At 41.1% G+C, this 16,986-nt stretch overlaps 1 protein-coding gene and 1 long non-coding RNA gene across 2 annotated transcripts; both read left to right on the forward strand.

The window, feature by feature from the left end:
* Positions 1–3,854: 3,854 nt before the first annotated feature.
* LOC110525594 lies at positions 3,855–12,248 on the forward strand. Its single transcript, XR_002473780.2, has 2 exons — positions 3,855–4,781; positions 11,075–12,248. It is a non-coding gene; the product is annotated as an uncharacterized LOC110525594 (long non-coding RNA).
* A 2,808-nt stretch (positions 12,249–15,056) lies between these two features.
* On the forward strand, positions 15,057–16,649 carry LOC110525596 (immediate early response gene 5-like protein). The gene has a single exon (XM_021605846.2). It carries the CDS (start codon positions 15,247–15,249, stop codon positions 16,141–16,143), a length of 897 nt encoding a protein of 298 aa, XP_021461521.1. The 5' UTR covers positions 15,057–15,246; the 3' UTR covers positions 16,144–16,649.
* The last annotated feature ends 337 nt before the right edge of the window (positions 16,650–16,986 follow it).

Here is a 16,986-nt window from a genome sequence, read left to right on the forward strand (position 1 = left end):
AAGACAATGATCCAAAACATAAAGCAAAATCTACAATGGAATGGTTCAAAAATAAACATTTCCAGGTGTTAGAATGGCCAAGTCAAAGTCCAGACCTGAATCCAATCGAGAATCTGTGGAAAGAACTGAAAACTGCTGTTCACAAATGCTCTCCATCCAACCTTAATGAGCTTGAGCTGTTTTGCAAGGAGGAATGGGAAAAAATGTCAGTCTCTCGATGTGCAAAACTGATAGAGACATACCCCAAGCGACTTACAGCTGTAATCGCAGCAAAAGGTGGCGCTACAAAGTATTAATTTAAGGGGGCTGAATAATTTTGCACGCCCAATTTTTCAGTTTTTGATTTGTTAAAAAAGTTTGAAATATCCAATAAATGTCGTTCCACTTCATGATTGAGTCCCACTTGTTGTTGATTCTTCACAAAAAAATACAGTTTTATATCTTTATGTTTGAAGCCTGAAATGTGGCAAAAGGTCGCAAAGTTCAAGGGGGCCGAATACTTTCGCAAGGCACTGTATACACTACCGTTCAAACGTTTGGGGTCACTTAGAAATGTCCTTGTTTTTGAAAGAAAAGCACGTTTTTTGTCCATTTAAAATAACAACAAATTGATCAGAAATTCAGTGTAGACATTGTAAATGACTATTGTAGCTGGAAACAGCTTTTTTAATGGTATTTCTACATAGGCGTACAGAGTCCCATTATCAACCATCACTCCTGTGTTCCAGTTGCACGTTGTGTTAGCTAATCCAAGTTTATCATTTTAAACGGCTAATTGATCATTAGAAAACAAACCCTTTTGCCATTATGTTAGCATAGCTGAAAACTGTTGTTCTGATTAAAGAAGCAATAAAAGTGGCCTTCTTTAGACTAGTTGAGTATCTGGAGTATCAGCATTTGTGGGTTTGATTACAGGCTTAAAATGGACAGAAACAAAGACCTTTCTTCTGAAACTCGTCAGTCTATTCTTGTTCTGAGAAAAGAAGTCTATTCCATGCGAGAAATTGCCAAGAAACTGAAAATCTCGTACAACGCTGTGTACTACTCCCGTCACAGAACAGCGCAAACTGGCTTTAACCAGAATAGAAAGAGGAGTGGGAGGCCCCGGTGCACAACTGAGCAAGAGGACAAGTACATTAGTGTCTAGTTTAAGAAACAGATGCCTCACAAGTCCTCAACTGGCAGCTTCATTAAATAGTACCCGCAAAACGCCAGTCTCAACGTCATCAGTGAAGAGGCGACTCCGGGATGCTGGCCTTCTAGGTAGAGTTGCAAAGAAAAAGCCATATCTCAGAATGGCCAATAAAAATAAAATATTAAGATGGGTAAAAGAACACAGGCACTGGACAGAGGAACTGTGCCTAGAAGGCCAGCATCCCGGAGTGACCTCTTCACTGTTGATGTTGAGACTGGTGTTTTGCGGGTGCTATTTAATGAAGCTGCCAGTTTATCATTTTAAAAGGCTAATTGATCATTAGAAAACCGTTTTGCAATTATGTTAGCAAAGCTGAAAACTGTAGTTCTGATTAAAGAAGCAATAAAACTGGCCTCTGATGGGCCTCGGTATTGCACACAACTAGCCTATAATTCTAAATCATTCTCCACCGCCAGAGATAAAACTGGGAAGACAACAACAATTTACCTACCTCTAGGCGGATATACATGTTCATTTGGTTTGTAATTCTATTGTTTTTCATGGAATTTTTGTGGTAATTAAATATCATTTATTTAACATTTAATCCAATTTGTTTTTCCAGATATAGTTTTACCAGCTCCATGTATTCTCAAATTGAGAAAAGTGAGCTGCTATCTCGGGCTCCCTCAGCACTACACACCTGCACACCGTCCTACATTTTACTTATCACACTCTCTTAACAACATAGCATCTGATAAGTATTAAAGGTGTAACTGGGCTAGTGCAAGTCAACCACTGAATGTCAACCTTCATCAGAACTAATCCATGCCGCCATGCACTGCTCTGCCTCACTGGCTTCAGCGCCTCTAGTGGAAATGACCCTAATTGGGTAGAGCAGAGGGAGACAGTTGGCATGTATGTTTAATAAGGGCTTGTCTGTCTACACCTCTCCCTATCTCACTCTTCTCTTGGACCCTTTAGAGGGATTGCTGTAGTGCCACAAGTGCAGGTCTCAGCAGAAACCCCTTTCTGTATTCTTATGCTTCTCGCTCTTCTTGCCATGTGGTCATGGTTACTGTCTGTGCTACAGTCCACCAAGGTATGCATCTCTGCTCTGTCACCAGCATCAGTTGGACTCAGTCATTTGCATCTCAGCCATTTGTATATACCATAGTCTTTAGATATACAGTGCCTTCAGGAAGTATTCAGACCCTGTGACTTTTCCACATTTAGTTATGTTATAGCCTTATTCTAAAATGGATTAGATAAATAAAAATCTTCAGAATTCTACACACAATACCCCATAATGACAAAGAGGAAACAGATTTTTAGAAATTTTTGCAAATGTATTACAAATATTAAACAGAAATATCTTATTTACGTAAGTATTCAGACCCTTCTCTATGAGACTCGAAATTGAGCTCAGGTGCATCCTGTTTCCATTGATCATCCTTGAGATGTTTCTACAACTTGATTGGAGTCCACCTGTGGTAAATTCAATTGATTGGACGTGATTTGGAAAGGCACACACCTGTCTGTATAAGGTCCCACAGTTGACAGTGCATGTCAGAGCAAATAAGGTCGAAGGAATTGTCCTTAGAGCTCTGAGACAGGATTATGTCGAGGCACAGATCTGGGGAAGTGTACTAAAACATTTATGCAGCATTGAATGTCCCCAAGAACACAGTGGCCTCCATCATTCTGTTTGGGACAGTGATACATGGTGGTGGCAGAATCATGCTGTGGGGATGAGAGACTGGTCAGGATTGAGGCAAAGATGAACGGAGCAAAGTACAGAGAGATCCTTGATGAAAACCTGCTTCAGAGCGCTCAGGACCTCAGACTGAGGCAAAGGTTCAACTTCCAACAGGGCAATGACCCTGACCACACAGCCAAGACAATGCAGAAGTGGCTTCGGACAAGTCTCTGAATGTCCTTGAGTAGCCCAGCCAGAGCCCGGACTTGAAACCAATCGAACATCTCTGGAGAGACCTGAAAATAGCTGTGCAGCGACACTCCCCATCCAACCTGACAGAGCTTGATAGGATCTGCAGAGAAGAATGGGAGAAACTCCCCAAATATAGCTGTGCTAAGCTTGTAGCGTCATACCCAAGAAGACTCGAAGCTGTAATCGCTACCAAAGGTGCTTCAACAAAGTACTGAGTAAACGGTCTGAAATACTTATGTAAATGTGATATTTCCATTTTTTTTAAATAAATTATCAAACATTTCAAAACTGTTTTTGTTTTGTCGTTATGAGGTATATCGTGTGGCTTGTTGAGGGGAATCAATTTCAATTTATCAATTTAATATATTTCAGAATAAGTCTGTAAACTTAACAAAAGGTGGAAAAAGTCAAGGGGTCTGAATACTTGCAAGAATGCACTGTAAATGGTTTTATTAAGATAGTACAACAGAGCACATTCTGTGTCACTGTTTGCCATAACAACCACAGCACTATCCTTGGATGGTGTAACCTCCACCTCTGTGGCCATATTTGACTCTGGGGAGTGTGGCTTCATCAACAGGGATCTGGGATGCCATGACAGAAAGTTATAGCCACTTCAACAGACCCAGCCTGCCCTGCTCTAATCCCAGGGGAAAGGTTGCTCTAAACAACCTCCATCCAAACCCCAGCAAGCACCTCCACCTCAACTAAACATTACGGGCCAAACTGTGTATGAGACAGACAAATGGTGTGTGATTGTATGTGTGTAGGTCTATTGTGAACATTTTGATTTATGATATAACATTTACCTGTTATTTCGAACAGAGGAGACCATGATTATATCTGTACTGGAACCCAATGTAAATGTGTAAATGTGTGTGTGACTCATATGTCTCTGACTGTTTCTCTAGATTCCTTCATTTAGAAATGTTCTCCTGCTTAACAGCTTGTTGGGTAAGGAACAATCATATGCTGGTCATATGCATGTAAAAAGCTTCATCAGGATGTTCGGGTGGTGTTCTGTCTCTTTAAGCAGTAGAGGGGGTGTCCAGGCAGCCATTACAGGAAACGGACCTGGTGATAGACACCATAGCGATGGGGAGGATGAAGGTGGTGGCTGCTGAGAGTTATCTGTGACTGGGGATGAATATGGATGAGAGGCCTAGGTTCTCCAGAGATGGCTGTAGTGAGATAGATGCTCTTCCCTGAGTGCTCTGGAGGCAGGTGGAAGGATGTCCAAAGACCCCCACAAGCTCTGCTGACAGGAGCCGGCCATCACTCAAATTAATATTTTCACTTCTGCAACGCCAAACAGGGGAGAGAGATGTGGGGGTCGTGTCTGACTCATAGAAAGCCTAACGAGACACTGTATGCTTTATTTATGAGAAGTGTGTGTGTGGTTTGGCTTTATTGTTATTTGGATCATTGTGATCTCTCTGCTTAAAGCATTGCTTCTCTATTCTACACATCACTCTCTCTCCATTCCCTTGTTCTTCTCCTCTCTCCCATCCCACTGCTGTCAGTGAAAGATGGAAGCTGTAAGAGCCGTGGAAATGTTGCAATGGCAATGCCTGCCACTCAGATATGATACAACAACAAATACGATCAAGATCCGTAAAGAGTCCTCCCAGCAGTATCGGCCTCACCTACTACCCAATTCAAGAGCACTATGAAGGCAGTATGGAATGGAAGCATACAGTAAGTATATGATTCTGTGTTTCAGTGCTATATTTATTGTAATATCAGTCTATGCTTTTCAGTTTGCTTTCTAACATTTGTTTGATCTAACAAATATTAAGGATGAGAGGAAGCTCTTGCTAAATAACAATTCAAAATGCCTTGTTGAGTAAGCACATTCGCCTTCATCCAGTGCTACCAAGACATTATTGACTGTTACCTTCTTGTAAAGTGGGCATCTGATGAGATGGTTTAAGGGTACGTCTTTGCCGGATGACCTGACCTTGTCTCGTCAAGTCCACCTCCTGCAGACAGTGATCCTTATCCCATGTGGTCCCAGGCAACAGATCAATAATCTCTGCTTTTAACCCACACCAATCACTGAAGAACCACAGCCTTGCCAAAAGCTGAGGTTAGGGGAACAGGAACATAATATGGTGGACCAGAACCACCCCCCCCTCCTTGGTTTGGTTAATTCATCTAGGAGTTTTTTGGACTTTTTGTTCTCAAAAAACACTATGCTAAAATATCTTCACGATCAAATATCTATTCTATAAAATCTGTCAGTATAGAAATATGAGCCTGTACAGAGTTTTCCAATACCATGCACACAGGATCTACCTGGCTGTATTAGAGTTAGACTGCTTGTAATGATTAAAGAACAGATGGCTGATATGACAATACATGATGCGATTCATTTTCTATGCTTATATAAGAGCATTATGTTTTAATACACTTGACATCTTTGAGATTAACTACAGATGTAGGATCTTAATTTGATCACCCTGTTGCAGGATAACTTTACATTTATATTGCTGTGTTTGAGGTTTTAAAATGCTTCTGGTGTTTGTAATTTCCACTCTTGTAATTTCAACTTGATTTTCCCTTACGAAAAATGTACAGTGCCTTGCATAATTATTCATTCTACCCCTTGGCGGTTTTCCTATTTTGTTGCATTACAACCTGCAATTTAAATGGATTTTTATGTGGATTTCATGTAATAGACATACACAAAATAGTCCAAATTGGTGAAGTGAAAAAAAAAAAAAAAACTTTATTTATGTAAAAAAAATGGAAAAGTGGTGCGTATTCACCCCCTTTGCTATGAAGCCCTAAATAAGATCTGGTACAACCAATTACCTTGAGAAGTCACATAATTTGTTAAATAAAGTCCACCTGTGTGCAATCTAAGTGTCATATAATCTGTCACATGATCTCAGTACATACACCTGTTCTGAAAGGCCCCAGAGTCTGCAACACCACTAAGCAAGGGGCACCACCAAGCAAGCGGCACTATGAAGACCAAGGACCTCTCCAAACAGGTCAGGGACAAAGTTGTGGAGAAGTACAGATGAGGGTTGGGTTATAAAAAAATATCTGAAACTTTGAACATCCCACGGAGCACCATTAAATCCATAATTAAAAAATGGAAAGAATATGGCACCACAACAAACTGCCAAGAGAGTGCTACCCACCAAAGCTCACGGACCAGGCAAGGAGGGCATTAATCAGAGAGGCAACAAAGAGACCAAAGATAACCCTGAAGGAGCTGTGAAGCTTCACAGCGGAGATTGGGGTATCTGTCCATAGGACCACTTTAAGCTGTACACTCAACAGAGCTGGGCTTTAGGGAAGAGTGGCCAGCAAAAAATAAGCAAACATGTTTGGTGTTCACCAAAAGGCATGTGGGAGACTCCCCAAAAATATGGAAGAAGGTACTCTGGTCAGATGAGACTAAAATGTAGCTTTTTGGCCATCAAGGAAAACGCTGTGTTTGGTGCAAACCCAACACCTCTCATCAACCCGAGAACACCATCCCCACAGTGAAGCATGGTGGTGGCAGCATCATGCTGTGGGGATGTTATTCATCGGCAGGGACTGGGAAACTGGTCAGAATTGAAGGAACGGTGGATGGCGCTAAATACAGGGAAATTCTTGAGGGAAACCTGTTTCAGTCTTCCAGAGATTTGAGACTGGGACGGAGGTTCACCTTCCAGCAGGACAATGACCTTAAGCATACTGCTAAAGAAACACTTGAGTGGTTTAAGGGGAAACATTTAAATGTCTTGGAATGGCCTAGTCAAGCTCAGACCTCAATTCAATTGAGAATCTGTGGTATGATTGCTGTGCACCAGCGGAACTCATCCAACTTTTTTATTTATTTATTTTATTTCACCTTTATTTAACCAGGTAGGCAAGTTGAGAACAAATTCTCATTTACAGTTGCGACCTGGCCAAGATAAAGCAAAGCAGTTCGACACATACAACGACACAGAGTTACACATGGAGTAAAACAAACATACAGTCAATAATACAGTTTAAACAAGTCTATATACGATGTGAGCAAATTAGGTGAGATAAGGGAGGTAAAGGCAAAAAAAGGCCATGGTGGCAAAGTAAATACAATATAGCAAGTAAAACAATGGAATGGTAGATTTGCAGTGGAAAAATGTGCAAAGTAGAAATAAAAATAATGGGGTGCAAAGGAGCAAAATAAATAAATAAAAGAAATACAGTAAGGTAGTTGTTTGGGCTAAATTTTAGGTGGGCTATGTACAGGTGCAGTAATCTGTGAGCTGCTCTGATAGCTCGTGCTATCATAGTGATAGTGAGGGAGATAAGTGTTTCCAGTTTCAGAGATTTTTGTAGTTCTTTCCAGTCATTGGCAGCAGAGAACTGGAAGGAGAGGCGGCCAAAGAAAGAATTGGTTTTGGGGGTGACCAGAGAGATATACCTGCTGGAGCGCGTGCTACAGGTGGGTGATGCTATGGTGACCAGCGAGCTGAGATAAGGGGGGACTTTACCTAGCAGGGTCTTGTAGATGATATGGAGCCAGTGGGTTTGGCGACGAGTATGAAGCGAGGGCCAGCCAACGAGAGCGTTCCGGGTCGCAATGGTGGGTAGTATATGGGGCTTTGGTGACTAAACGGATTGCACTGTGATAGACTGCATCCAATTTGTTGAGTAGGGTATTGGAGGCTATTTTGTAAATGACATCGCCGAAGTCGAGGATTGGTAGGAAGGTCAGTTTTACAAGGGTATGTTTGGCAGAATGAGTGAGCTTTGTTGCGAAATAGGAAGCCAATTCTAGATTTAACTTTGGATTGGAAATGTTTGATGTGGGTCTGGAAGGAGAGTTTACAGTCTAATCAGACACCTAGGTATTTGTAGTTGTCCACGTATTCTAAGTCAGAGCCATCCAGAGAAGTGATGTTGGACAGGCGGGCAGGTGCAGGCAGCGATCGGTTGAAGAGCATGCATTTAGTTTTACTTGTATTTAAGGGCAATTGGAGGCCACGGAAGGAGAGTTGTATGGCATTGAAGCTTGCCTGGAGGGTTGTTAACAGTGTCCAAAGAAGGGCTAGAAGTATACAGAATGGTGTCGTCTGCGTAGAGGTGGATCAGAGAATCACCAGCAGCAAGAGCGACATCATTGATGTATACAGAGAATAGAGTCGGTCCAAGAATTGAACCCTGTGGCACACCCATAGAGACTGCCAGAGGTCCGGACAACTTGAAGGAGCTGGAGCAGTTTTGCCTTGAAGAATGGGCAAAAATCCCAGTGGCTAGATGTGCCAAGCTTATAGAGACATACCCCAAGAAACTTGCAGCTGTAATTGCTACAAAAGGTGGCTCTACAAAGTATTGACTTTGGGGGGGTGAATAGTTATGCACACTCAAGTTTTCAGTTTTTTTGTATTATTTCTTGTTTGTTTCACAATAAAAAAAATATTTTGCATCTTCAAAGTGGTAGGCATGTTATGTAAATCAAATGATACAAACCCCTCAAAAATCCATTTGAATTCCAGGTTGTAAGGCAACAAAATAGGAAAAATGCCAAGGGTGTGAATACTTTTGCAACCCACTGTATCAACCCCTAAAAAATGTCCATTAATTATAACCCACATACTAATTCACATTTCCTGTTGCTGTAGGATTATTTTCCTGCTGTAGCAAACTGGCTCAAATTAAGATCCTACATACAGTATGTACAGTGCCTTTTAGAAAGTATTTACACCCCTTGACTATTTCAACATTTTGTTGTGTTACAGCCTGAATTTAAAATAGCCTACACACAATACCCCATAATGTCAAATTGGAATGATATATTTTTTACGTGTTTACAAAACGAATAAAAAATTAATAGCTGAAATGTTTTGAGTCAATAAGTATTCAACCCCTTTGTTATAGCAAGCCTAAGAGAGGAGTTAAAATGTGCACACATAATAAGTTCCATGGACTCACTCTGTGTGCAATAATACTGTTTAAAATGATTTTTGAATGACTACCTCATCTCTGTATCCGACACATACAATTATCTCTAAGGTCCCTTTAGTCGAGCAGTGAACACAGATTCAACCACAAAGAGCAGAGAGGCTTTCCAATGCCTGGCAAAGACAGGCACTTATTGGTAGATGGGTAAAAAAGCAGACAATGAATATTCCTTTGAGCTTGGTGAAGTTATTAATTACACTTTGGATGGTGTATCAATACACCCGGTCACTACAAAGATACGGGCATCCTTCCTAACTCAGTTGCCAGAGAGGAAGGAAACCACTCAGGGATTTCACCATGAAGGCCACCAATGGTGACTTTAAAACAGTTACAGAGTTTAATGGCTGTTATTGGAGAAAACTGAGGATGAATCAACAACATTGTAGATACTCCACAATATTAACCTAATTGACACAGTGAAAAGAAGGAAGCCATTACAGAATACAAATTTTCCAAAATATGCATCCTGTTTGCGACAAGGCACTGAAGTAATACTGCAATACAAAGTGTTATGTTTGAGGCAAATCCAATACAACACATTACTGAGTACCACTCTTCATATTTTCAAACATAATGGTGGCTACATCATGATATGGGTACGCTTGTAATCGTTAAGAACTGGGGAGTTTTTCAAGATAAAAAAAGAAACGGAATGGAGCTAAAGACAGGCAAAATCCTAGAGGAAAACCTGGTTCAGTCTCCTATCCACCAGACACTGGGAAATGAATTAACCTTTCAGCAGGACAATAACCTAAAACACAAGGCCAAATATACACTGGAGTTGCTTACCAAGAAGACAGTGAATTTTCCTGAGTGGCCGAATTACATGTTTCACTTAAATATACAGTAAGACTTGAAAATGGTTGTCTATCAATGATCAACAACAAATTTGACAGAGCTTGAAAAATAATGGACGAATGTTGCACAATCCTGGTGTGGAAAACTCATTTAAAAACAAATTCATATTTACAATGACTGCCTACCCAGGCCAAACTCTAACAACACTGGGCCAATTGTGTGCCACCCTATGGGACTCCCAATCACGGCCGGTTTTGATACAGCCTGGAATAGTGACACCTCAAGCACTGAGATGCAGTGCCTTAGACCGCTGCGCCACTTGGAAGCCCGTGTGAGACTTACCCCTAAAGACTCACAGCTGTAATCGCTGCCATAGGTGTTTCTACAAAGTATTGGCTCAGGGTTGTTAATGCTTTTGTAAATTATATATTTATTTATTTCATTTCCATTAAATTTGTTAACATTTCTAAAAACATGTTTTCACTTTATCATTGTCAGCTATTTTGTGTAGATGGGTGAGAGAATAAGTCAACGGGTATGAATTCTTTCTGAAGGCACTGTATGTCCAATTATGAATGTGTTCATATCTGCATGTTTCTGACATGAAGGGAGTTGATAAACCACATCACTGTCAAAGACTGAGGTCTTAAATTGTCAACTTGAAGGGCAATCCAGGAGAATAACCCACTGAATGACAGACAGACGCGTCTGGGCTCAGTTTAGACAGGATGATTGAAGCAGTCAAACAACTTGCTGACATGTCTTGTCTTCTGCTCACAATTGAGTTATATTCTACTCTAATCCTTCCTTCCAATAAGATTTGCCAACAGGCCACCAATTTCTTGGGCAACAAACTTTGCAGCAATTACGTCACTTTTATTTCAATGCATATTTTTTATATTTTCTTGTCACTGAAAACTTCTTGTTTAATTTTGATAAATCTAAAAATCATTCCCCCAAAATGAATCTATAGGTACAGTATATATTGTATGTTCTTGTACCATGACAGGGAGTAATATTTTCATTAAGGCAGGTATTGAAGTGGAAAGAATAGTAGGACTGTGCATTGGCATACACATTGTCACCTCTACTTATCGTTTGTGACTAGCATGGCTTCCACAGAGCGGCAGCAAGGTTGCACTCTGGCTGCACTGCAGAGCCTCTCTCTGCCAGTCACGCTCCCTCACATTAGGCTGGCAGGGACTGATGCAGCCTCACTAATACAAACACTTTCCCCACAGCGACCGACCGACCGACCACCCACCTGCCTGCGTGACTGATCGACTGCAGGAGGCCACACCAATTAACGCATGGAGCAGCACAACTATTTGCATACATATTAAAGTGATGCCTCAGAAAAATACAAAGAGGGAGAGGGAGAAAGTGGGAGAGGGAGATGGAGCGAAAGAGAGGTTACGCAAACAAGGCTTAAATCAAATATGCAGGAGCTAGCTAGCATCGCTCAAGGAATAAATCTGCATGCTTCCACAGGAGAGCGAGAGAGCTCCACTTGAACAGTGAAGTGACTGACTGTCAGAAATGCACATGGTCAAGAGGACACCCTACAGGGCACCATGGTATTGGTCAGAGTGTAATGTCAAAATACATAGAATGAAGCCCCGTAGAACAGTGAACCATTGTGATGGCTATGCTGATTGGCTGGACTAAGCCAAGGTGACTGTATATGTGAGAAATAAAACAGCTTGTCCAGGCAGTGTGGAAAAAATATAAATGTACCTCATTTAGCAATGGAATCACCTCAGTTCGTGTTGTTTCTGGCAGTGTTCAGGCTAGGAAGCTCAATGTTCTTAAAACACAATGTACTGGTCTAAGAATTGGGAGTACTGCCATGCTGGGTTTTCCCTGCTGTGTGTGTGGGAGTAGTATTCTACTTGTTGGACACCCTTGAACCCTTTTTCCTGTTTTCCAGTCTGAGCATGGGGCAGGGAACCAGAGCATTCTGTACAGGTGATCCTACGCACAGGAAATGGAAAACTGTGGAGGAAACTAGTAACAGGATATCTTGGGAATAACATAAAGGGTATAGTGAGAAAGATCTGAAACACAAGGTTGATTTATGTAGCCTCAGAAAAATCCATTGCATGTGGTTAGGAATGGAGTGTTTTCTTTCTTGTTCTCTCTGTGGGCCGTGCACATACAGAACACACAGAAATATTCTGTCTAAAGCTTAAGCTCTGTGGAAAAAAAGCTAAATTTCCAGACTTTTTACTGACTTCTCCCCCTTTTCATAGCACGTGTTAAATTTAACATGTGTTTTCATGTGTGAATGAATTTAATTACATACATCTGTTTTCCACATGTAACATCAAAAACATTCTATAGTACAACGATCTGAATTGGATCATACTGTATATCCACGTTATGTGGTAATTAAAGCTAAATCCAACCTGTTCATTAAGTTTTCCTTTTTATGTTTAATGGATGCAGTGTCGTATAGAACCTATGCCACTTTCAACACACCTTGCATACTGTATATTTAGCAGTGACTGATGGTAAAACGTAGGTATGTATGTATTATGGTTCAAGGAGGTGTTGGCTCCATAATGAGCCCACAGCAATACATTTTAGTCATATTTTATATTAAGATGGCTAGCAATCTCTTATGGGTTACTGACAGGTTAACATTTGCTTTCTTTGTTAGAGTTTTCAAATGGGAGTGTAGCATTAACAAAGTGGAATTCTGGCAATATACATTATCAGGTTTAAAACTGGCTATTCAATTTGCAAGAAGTATTCTATACCTTACTTTTTCTTGAGAAGGTTGCAGGTAGTCTCTTCTGCTGTCTATCATAAGGATGCTACCTGGACCTGGAGTGGTAAAATATTAATAAAACACAATTTCTCTGCCTCCACCCTCATCTCTATCCTGCTCTTCCCCCTACATCGCTCTATCTCCCCTTGTTGTTCCACCCTCATCTCTATCCTGTTCTTCCCCCTACATCGCTCTATCTCCCCTTGTTGTTCCACCCTCATCTCTATCCTGCTCTTTCCCCTACATCGCTCTATCTCCCCTTGTTGTTCCACCCTCATCTCTATCCTGCTCTTTCCCCTACATCGCTCTATCTCCCCTTGTTGTTCCACCCTCATCTCTATCCTGCTCTTCCCCCTACATCGCTCTCTCTCCCCTTGTTGTTCCACCCTCATCTCTATCCTGATCTTCCCCCTACATCGCTCTCTCTCCGCTTGTTGTTCCACCCTCACAGTAACCTTGCATTTGCATATGTAAATGTACCACGCTTGCTGGGTGGAGACAATTGTATGCATCTTTACTGGCCTACAGCCTCATTCCTTTTTTCCCCTTTCAGCACCTTCCCTCTTCCCTAATACACCGAAATTAGTTTGCAGACTGCATTGCAGGGAATAGAAATGGTCTGCTTGCGTTTTACAAGTTTATAGAGTTACATTAGAGCAATGAGCATCTGCTTGGGGAAATGTATTTTGTTGAATGATATAATTTATGAAATTCAAAGATCCAACATTAATTAGTATACCTTTACCGTTCCCATTGTCTTTTAACAGCCTTGAAGAGAATAGTGTTTTGTCACACTTATGAATCTATATCCCTTGTGATACACAAGGTGTCACCAAAACCCCACTAGTACACTCTGAGACTATTTTCTCTGTTAAAACAGACAGAAGCACTGCATTGTCACTAGCTGCCGTTTCTCCGTCTTACTGATCACTAATTTCTGAAGCCCATTCTTTCTCACTGAGTAAATGGAGGCTACTTGTCTACTTCCTTGCATTGTTTCTCCTTGGTTTGACCATTGAGCTGTTTGAAAAAGTAATGGAGTTATTATCAATTGTGCTAAGAGCAAGTAAATTAATGAACATGTTATAATATGGACATTTTTATACTGCTGCTTAAGTGTAAAATACAATCTGAGTGCTTATGCATCCTTTAAATGATAATATTTAAATTATTTTAGAGTTAGACAAGGATGGCACACAAAAAACGGGCGTATCGCTGCAGGCCACATATGCGCATTAGCACCACTGTAGATGTCTCTCTTTCTGCCAGAGATGGTGACATGGTGTTAAACATTTGACCTTCATCCTGGTAGTGATTGGTGCGGTTATATGCCCCACTCTGACAGTGATGTTAACTGTGTGCGGCTGTCATAGTGTATGTGCCCTGACTTGACATTTGCAATGCCAGTGTCAAAAAAAAGGAAATAAATGGCAGTGGATGAGATTGAGCACTTTCAGTCATTGCACAGGTGCATTCAAGTGTTCTTATTGGGTATTTTCTTTCATTCCTATCTTTTACTACATTTAAAACTCAAACAACACTGACTTTAGTATAATGGCAGTATGCTGTATGGTTCTCACGATGCCTCCTTCTTTGCCAGTGTGTTATATTTTAAAGATATTTGAGTGATCAACTTGTGGGTTGGGGAAATCACTTGTGTCAAACTTCAAAGAAAGCAATAATGAGTCACACTCATTTGGGTACCTCATTCTGGACGCACTAAAAAATACACTCCCTAACACTGACAACAATGCTACACTGACAGACATATCATCACAAATGTGCCCATGGCTACCAAGTTTACAAACAGTATTATCAGGCCATAATAGCCTTAAAGATGGTTCTTTACTATTTTTACCTGAGTGGTTAGGCCTACCTCTATTACTGTCACCTATTTGGCAGAACATGAACGCCATGTGCAGGTGTGCTGTATGATGTCAGCCATCTGTCTACTACCAGCAGATGTGCAGTTCAGTTGACTGATTAGTCTATCAACAGGGAGCATTCCCAACCAGACATAAATGCTTAGTGACAGAGAGGTTTCCGTGAATCACTGGGACTTTATGACATCACCTCCAGGTGCAGATTAACTGATTCATCCCCAACCTGTCTCTCTCTGTGTGTGTGTGTGTGTGTGTGTGTGTGTGTGTGTGTGATGAGTTGAAATGGTAAGTCATTTAATTAATTTAAATTTTTGAAGATGTACTAAATAAATAGCAATACCAGAAGTACAACCAGTTTCCACGTTTTATCATTGGGGAGAAATGAAGGCCTACTTATACGTAATGCGCAATTGTGCATCTTGGTACGCTTTTGGCACACATATATTTGAATGGTAGCGAAGAACCGCCTCTCCCTTATTGGCCAGTACAAACTATAAGCCGAGGAAAAAAGGACAACGCCGGGGTTTCGTTGGTGGAACCCGTGATTGGGAGGAACCTATGTGAGATGTCTTTAAATTGTTCACAGCAAAAATGGGCGTAAATCCATGCCCCTACCCAGAAAGCATGAGAAAGCATGTTCAGATTTTCTCCACGAATTTACTTATATAATAGGCAAATTACTTATTTTTTTACGTCCAGAAGACAGTCTATTTTATTCACTAGAGTAGGTAACAAATAGAAGTGTACATTTATTATCATGGCGTGTGCAGTTGACGCACAGAATTTGATCTCTATTTCTTTGCGGAAAATGCATAACTCCAGAACGCAGAGAGGAGGTATCAAGCTCCACAAGAACTTGCTGGTCACATATGTCCTGAAAAACGCTAGAGATTTTTACATGAGCATGGAGTTTGCAGAAATGTATAGCTGCCTACAGCAGAACGGGGAGATGAGGACTGTCTGTGATGAAAAGCAGGACTCTTTTGAAATGACCGGGAACTGTGAGGATCTAGCTGGTGAGTTTTGCTGCAACTACACAGGGGATGTGTTGGACACTTACCACTGCGCAGCGCCACAATCGGCTTGCCACCCAGCAATGGTCCCCGATGCGCACATCCAAACGGCACCTGCCTGTTTCATGGCTCCTGTCTATCAATGTGACCCTAACCTCAAGTCCTCCGGGGTCTGCTGGGACTGTTATGCGGAACCTTACACAGCCAACCGGGACATTCCTGTCTCAAACACACACAACCAAAAGACTGTATTGGACTTGGACACACATGTGGTGACTACTGTCGAGAATGGATATCTCCCCCCAGACTACTGCGTGTCATTAAAACAACATGGTCAGGGCCCGCAAAGTTCTCATAAGAAACGAAAAATGGATTCAAGTGATGCTTCTGATTCCGATTATCTGTCAGACTTTGTGCCCATGTCATGCAAACGCATTAGGTCTGATGGCGTTTCTTGTTGTAATTCTGAACAACTGGACACACCGAACATCTCCAACCTCATGTCAGTGTTAGGCTCGGGGTTTACTGAGCTGTTGAACTGGCAAACGGACGTGGAACAGGTAGTAAACGGACAAACAAACTGTTGTAAACAAGCACTGGCGGGCAGCGGTGCATGGACTAGAGCAATTGAGGCTTTTTGATTGACACACTTTACATTTTTCTACAAACCATTGGTGGTCTCAAATAAAATACATAATTGATATACTTAACACTGTTCTGCTCTTTTTCAATTGAAAATTTGTTGAACTCAATTTAAATTGTACTTTGGGGAGAGGGCTCGCGCAATATGTGCGATGACCTATGTTAACCATGGATTGCTGATGCTATGTATGCCTATTGGCCATTTAGAGGCTATGAAGCCACGGGACGGCCATATTGGCATTCCCCAGTACGTGTAGTCCTCGGTAGCAATGAATGGAATTTCACAGCATTTAATTTAAATGTTTCAAGGGAACAATTAAATGTATGTAAGTATTTGTCGTTTTATTGGGGACAGTAACATTAGTAATGTCCCGAAAAATATACTTTAAGTTTTTTTTTTTTTTACATATTTTTAAAATGTTGAATGTGTATCTTACATTAAGGTGTCTGTAATAAAATACATGTAGCAAACGAATGTGGGCAATAAATGCATTTTATATAGCTTCCAAAATGTTTTTCTTTACACTGGTGGGGGAGTGCCAAGATGGAGGTACAGTGGCTTCAACACAGCGCATCCAAAACGTTTTCTAGTGTGTATATGTAATTCATTGGATATAGTGTTTTCTCCTGCACCAAGTTGTTGCCTTCATGTGCCTTGCATGCCTTGCTCAAACGTGTGATGCAGAACCAGCTCCACCATGCGATGATGGAAAATAACTACACCAATTTATTGCCAAATGCATTTTGATAACTCCCGTGAAATTATAAGAAAATTAGCAGGTGTGTTATGCATTTCATAGACCAGTATAGGCTGTTTTAATTAGGTCTGTAGACCAAGTACA

This window comes from Oncorhynchus mykiss, chromosome 6 (genome assembly GCF_013265735.2).
Source record: "Oncorhynchus mykiss isolate Arlee chromosome 6, USDA_OmykA_1.1, whole genome shotgun sequence".
In the NCBI taxonomy this organism is placed as follows: Eukaryota; Metazoa; Chordata; class Actinopteri; order Salmoniformes; family Salmonidae; genus Oncorhynchus; species Oncorhynchus mykiss.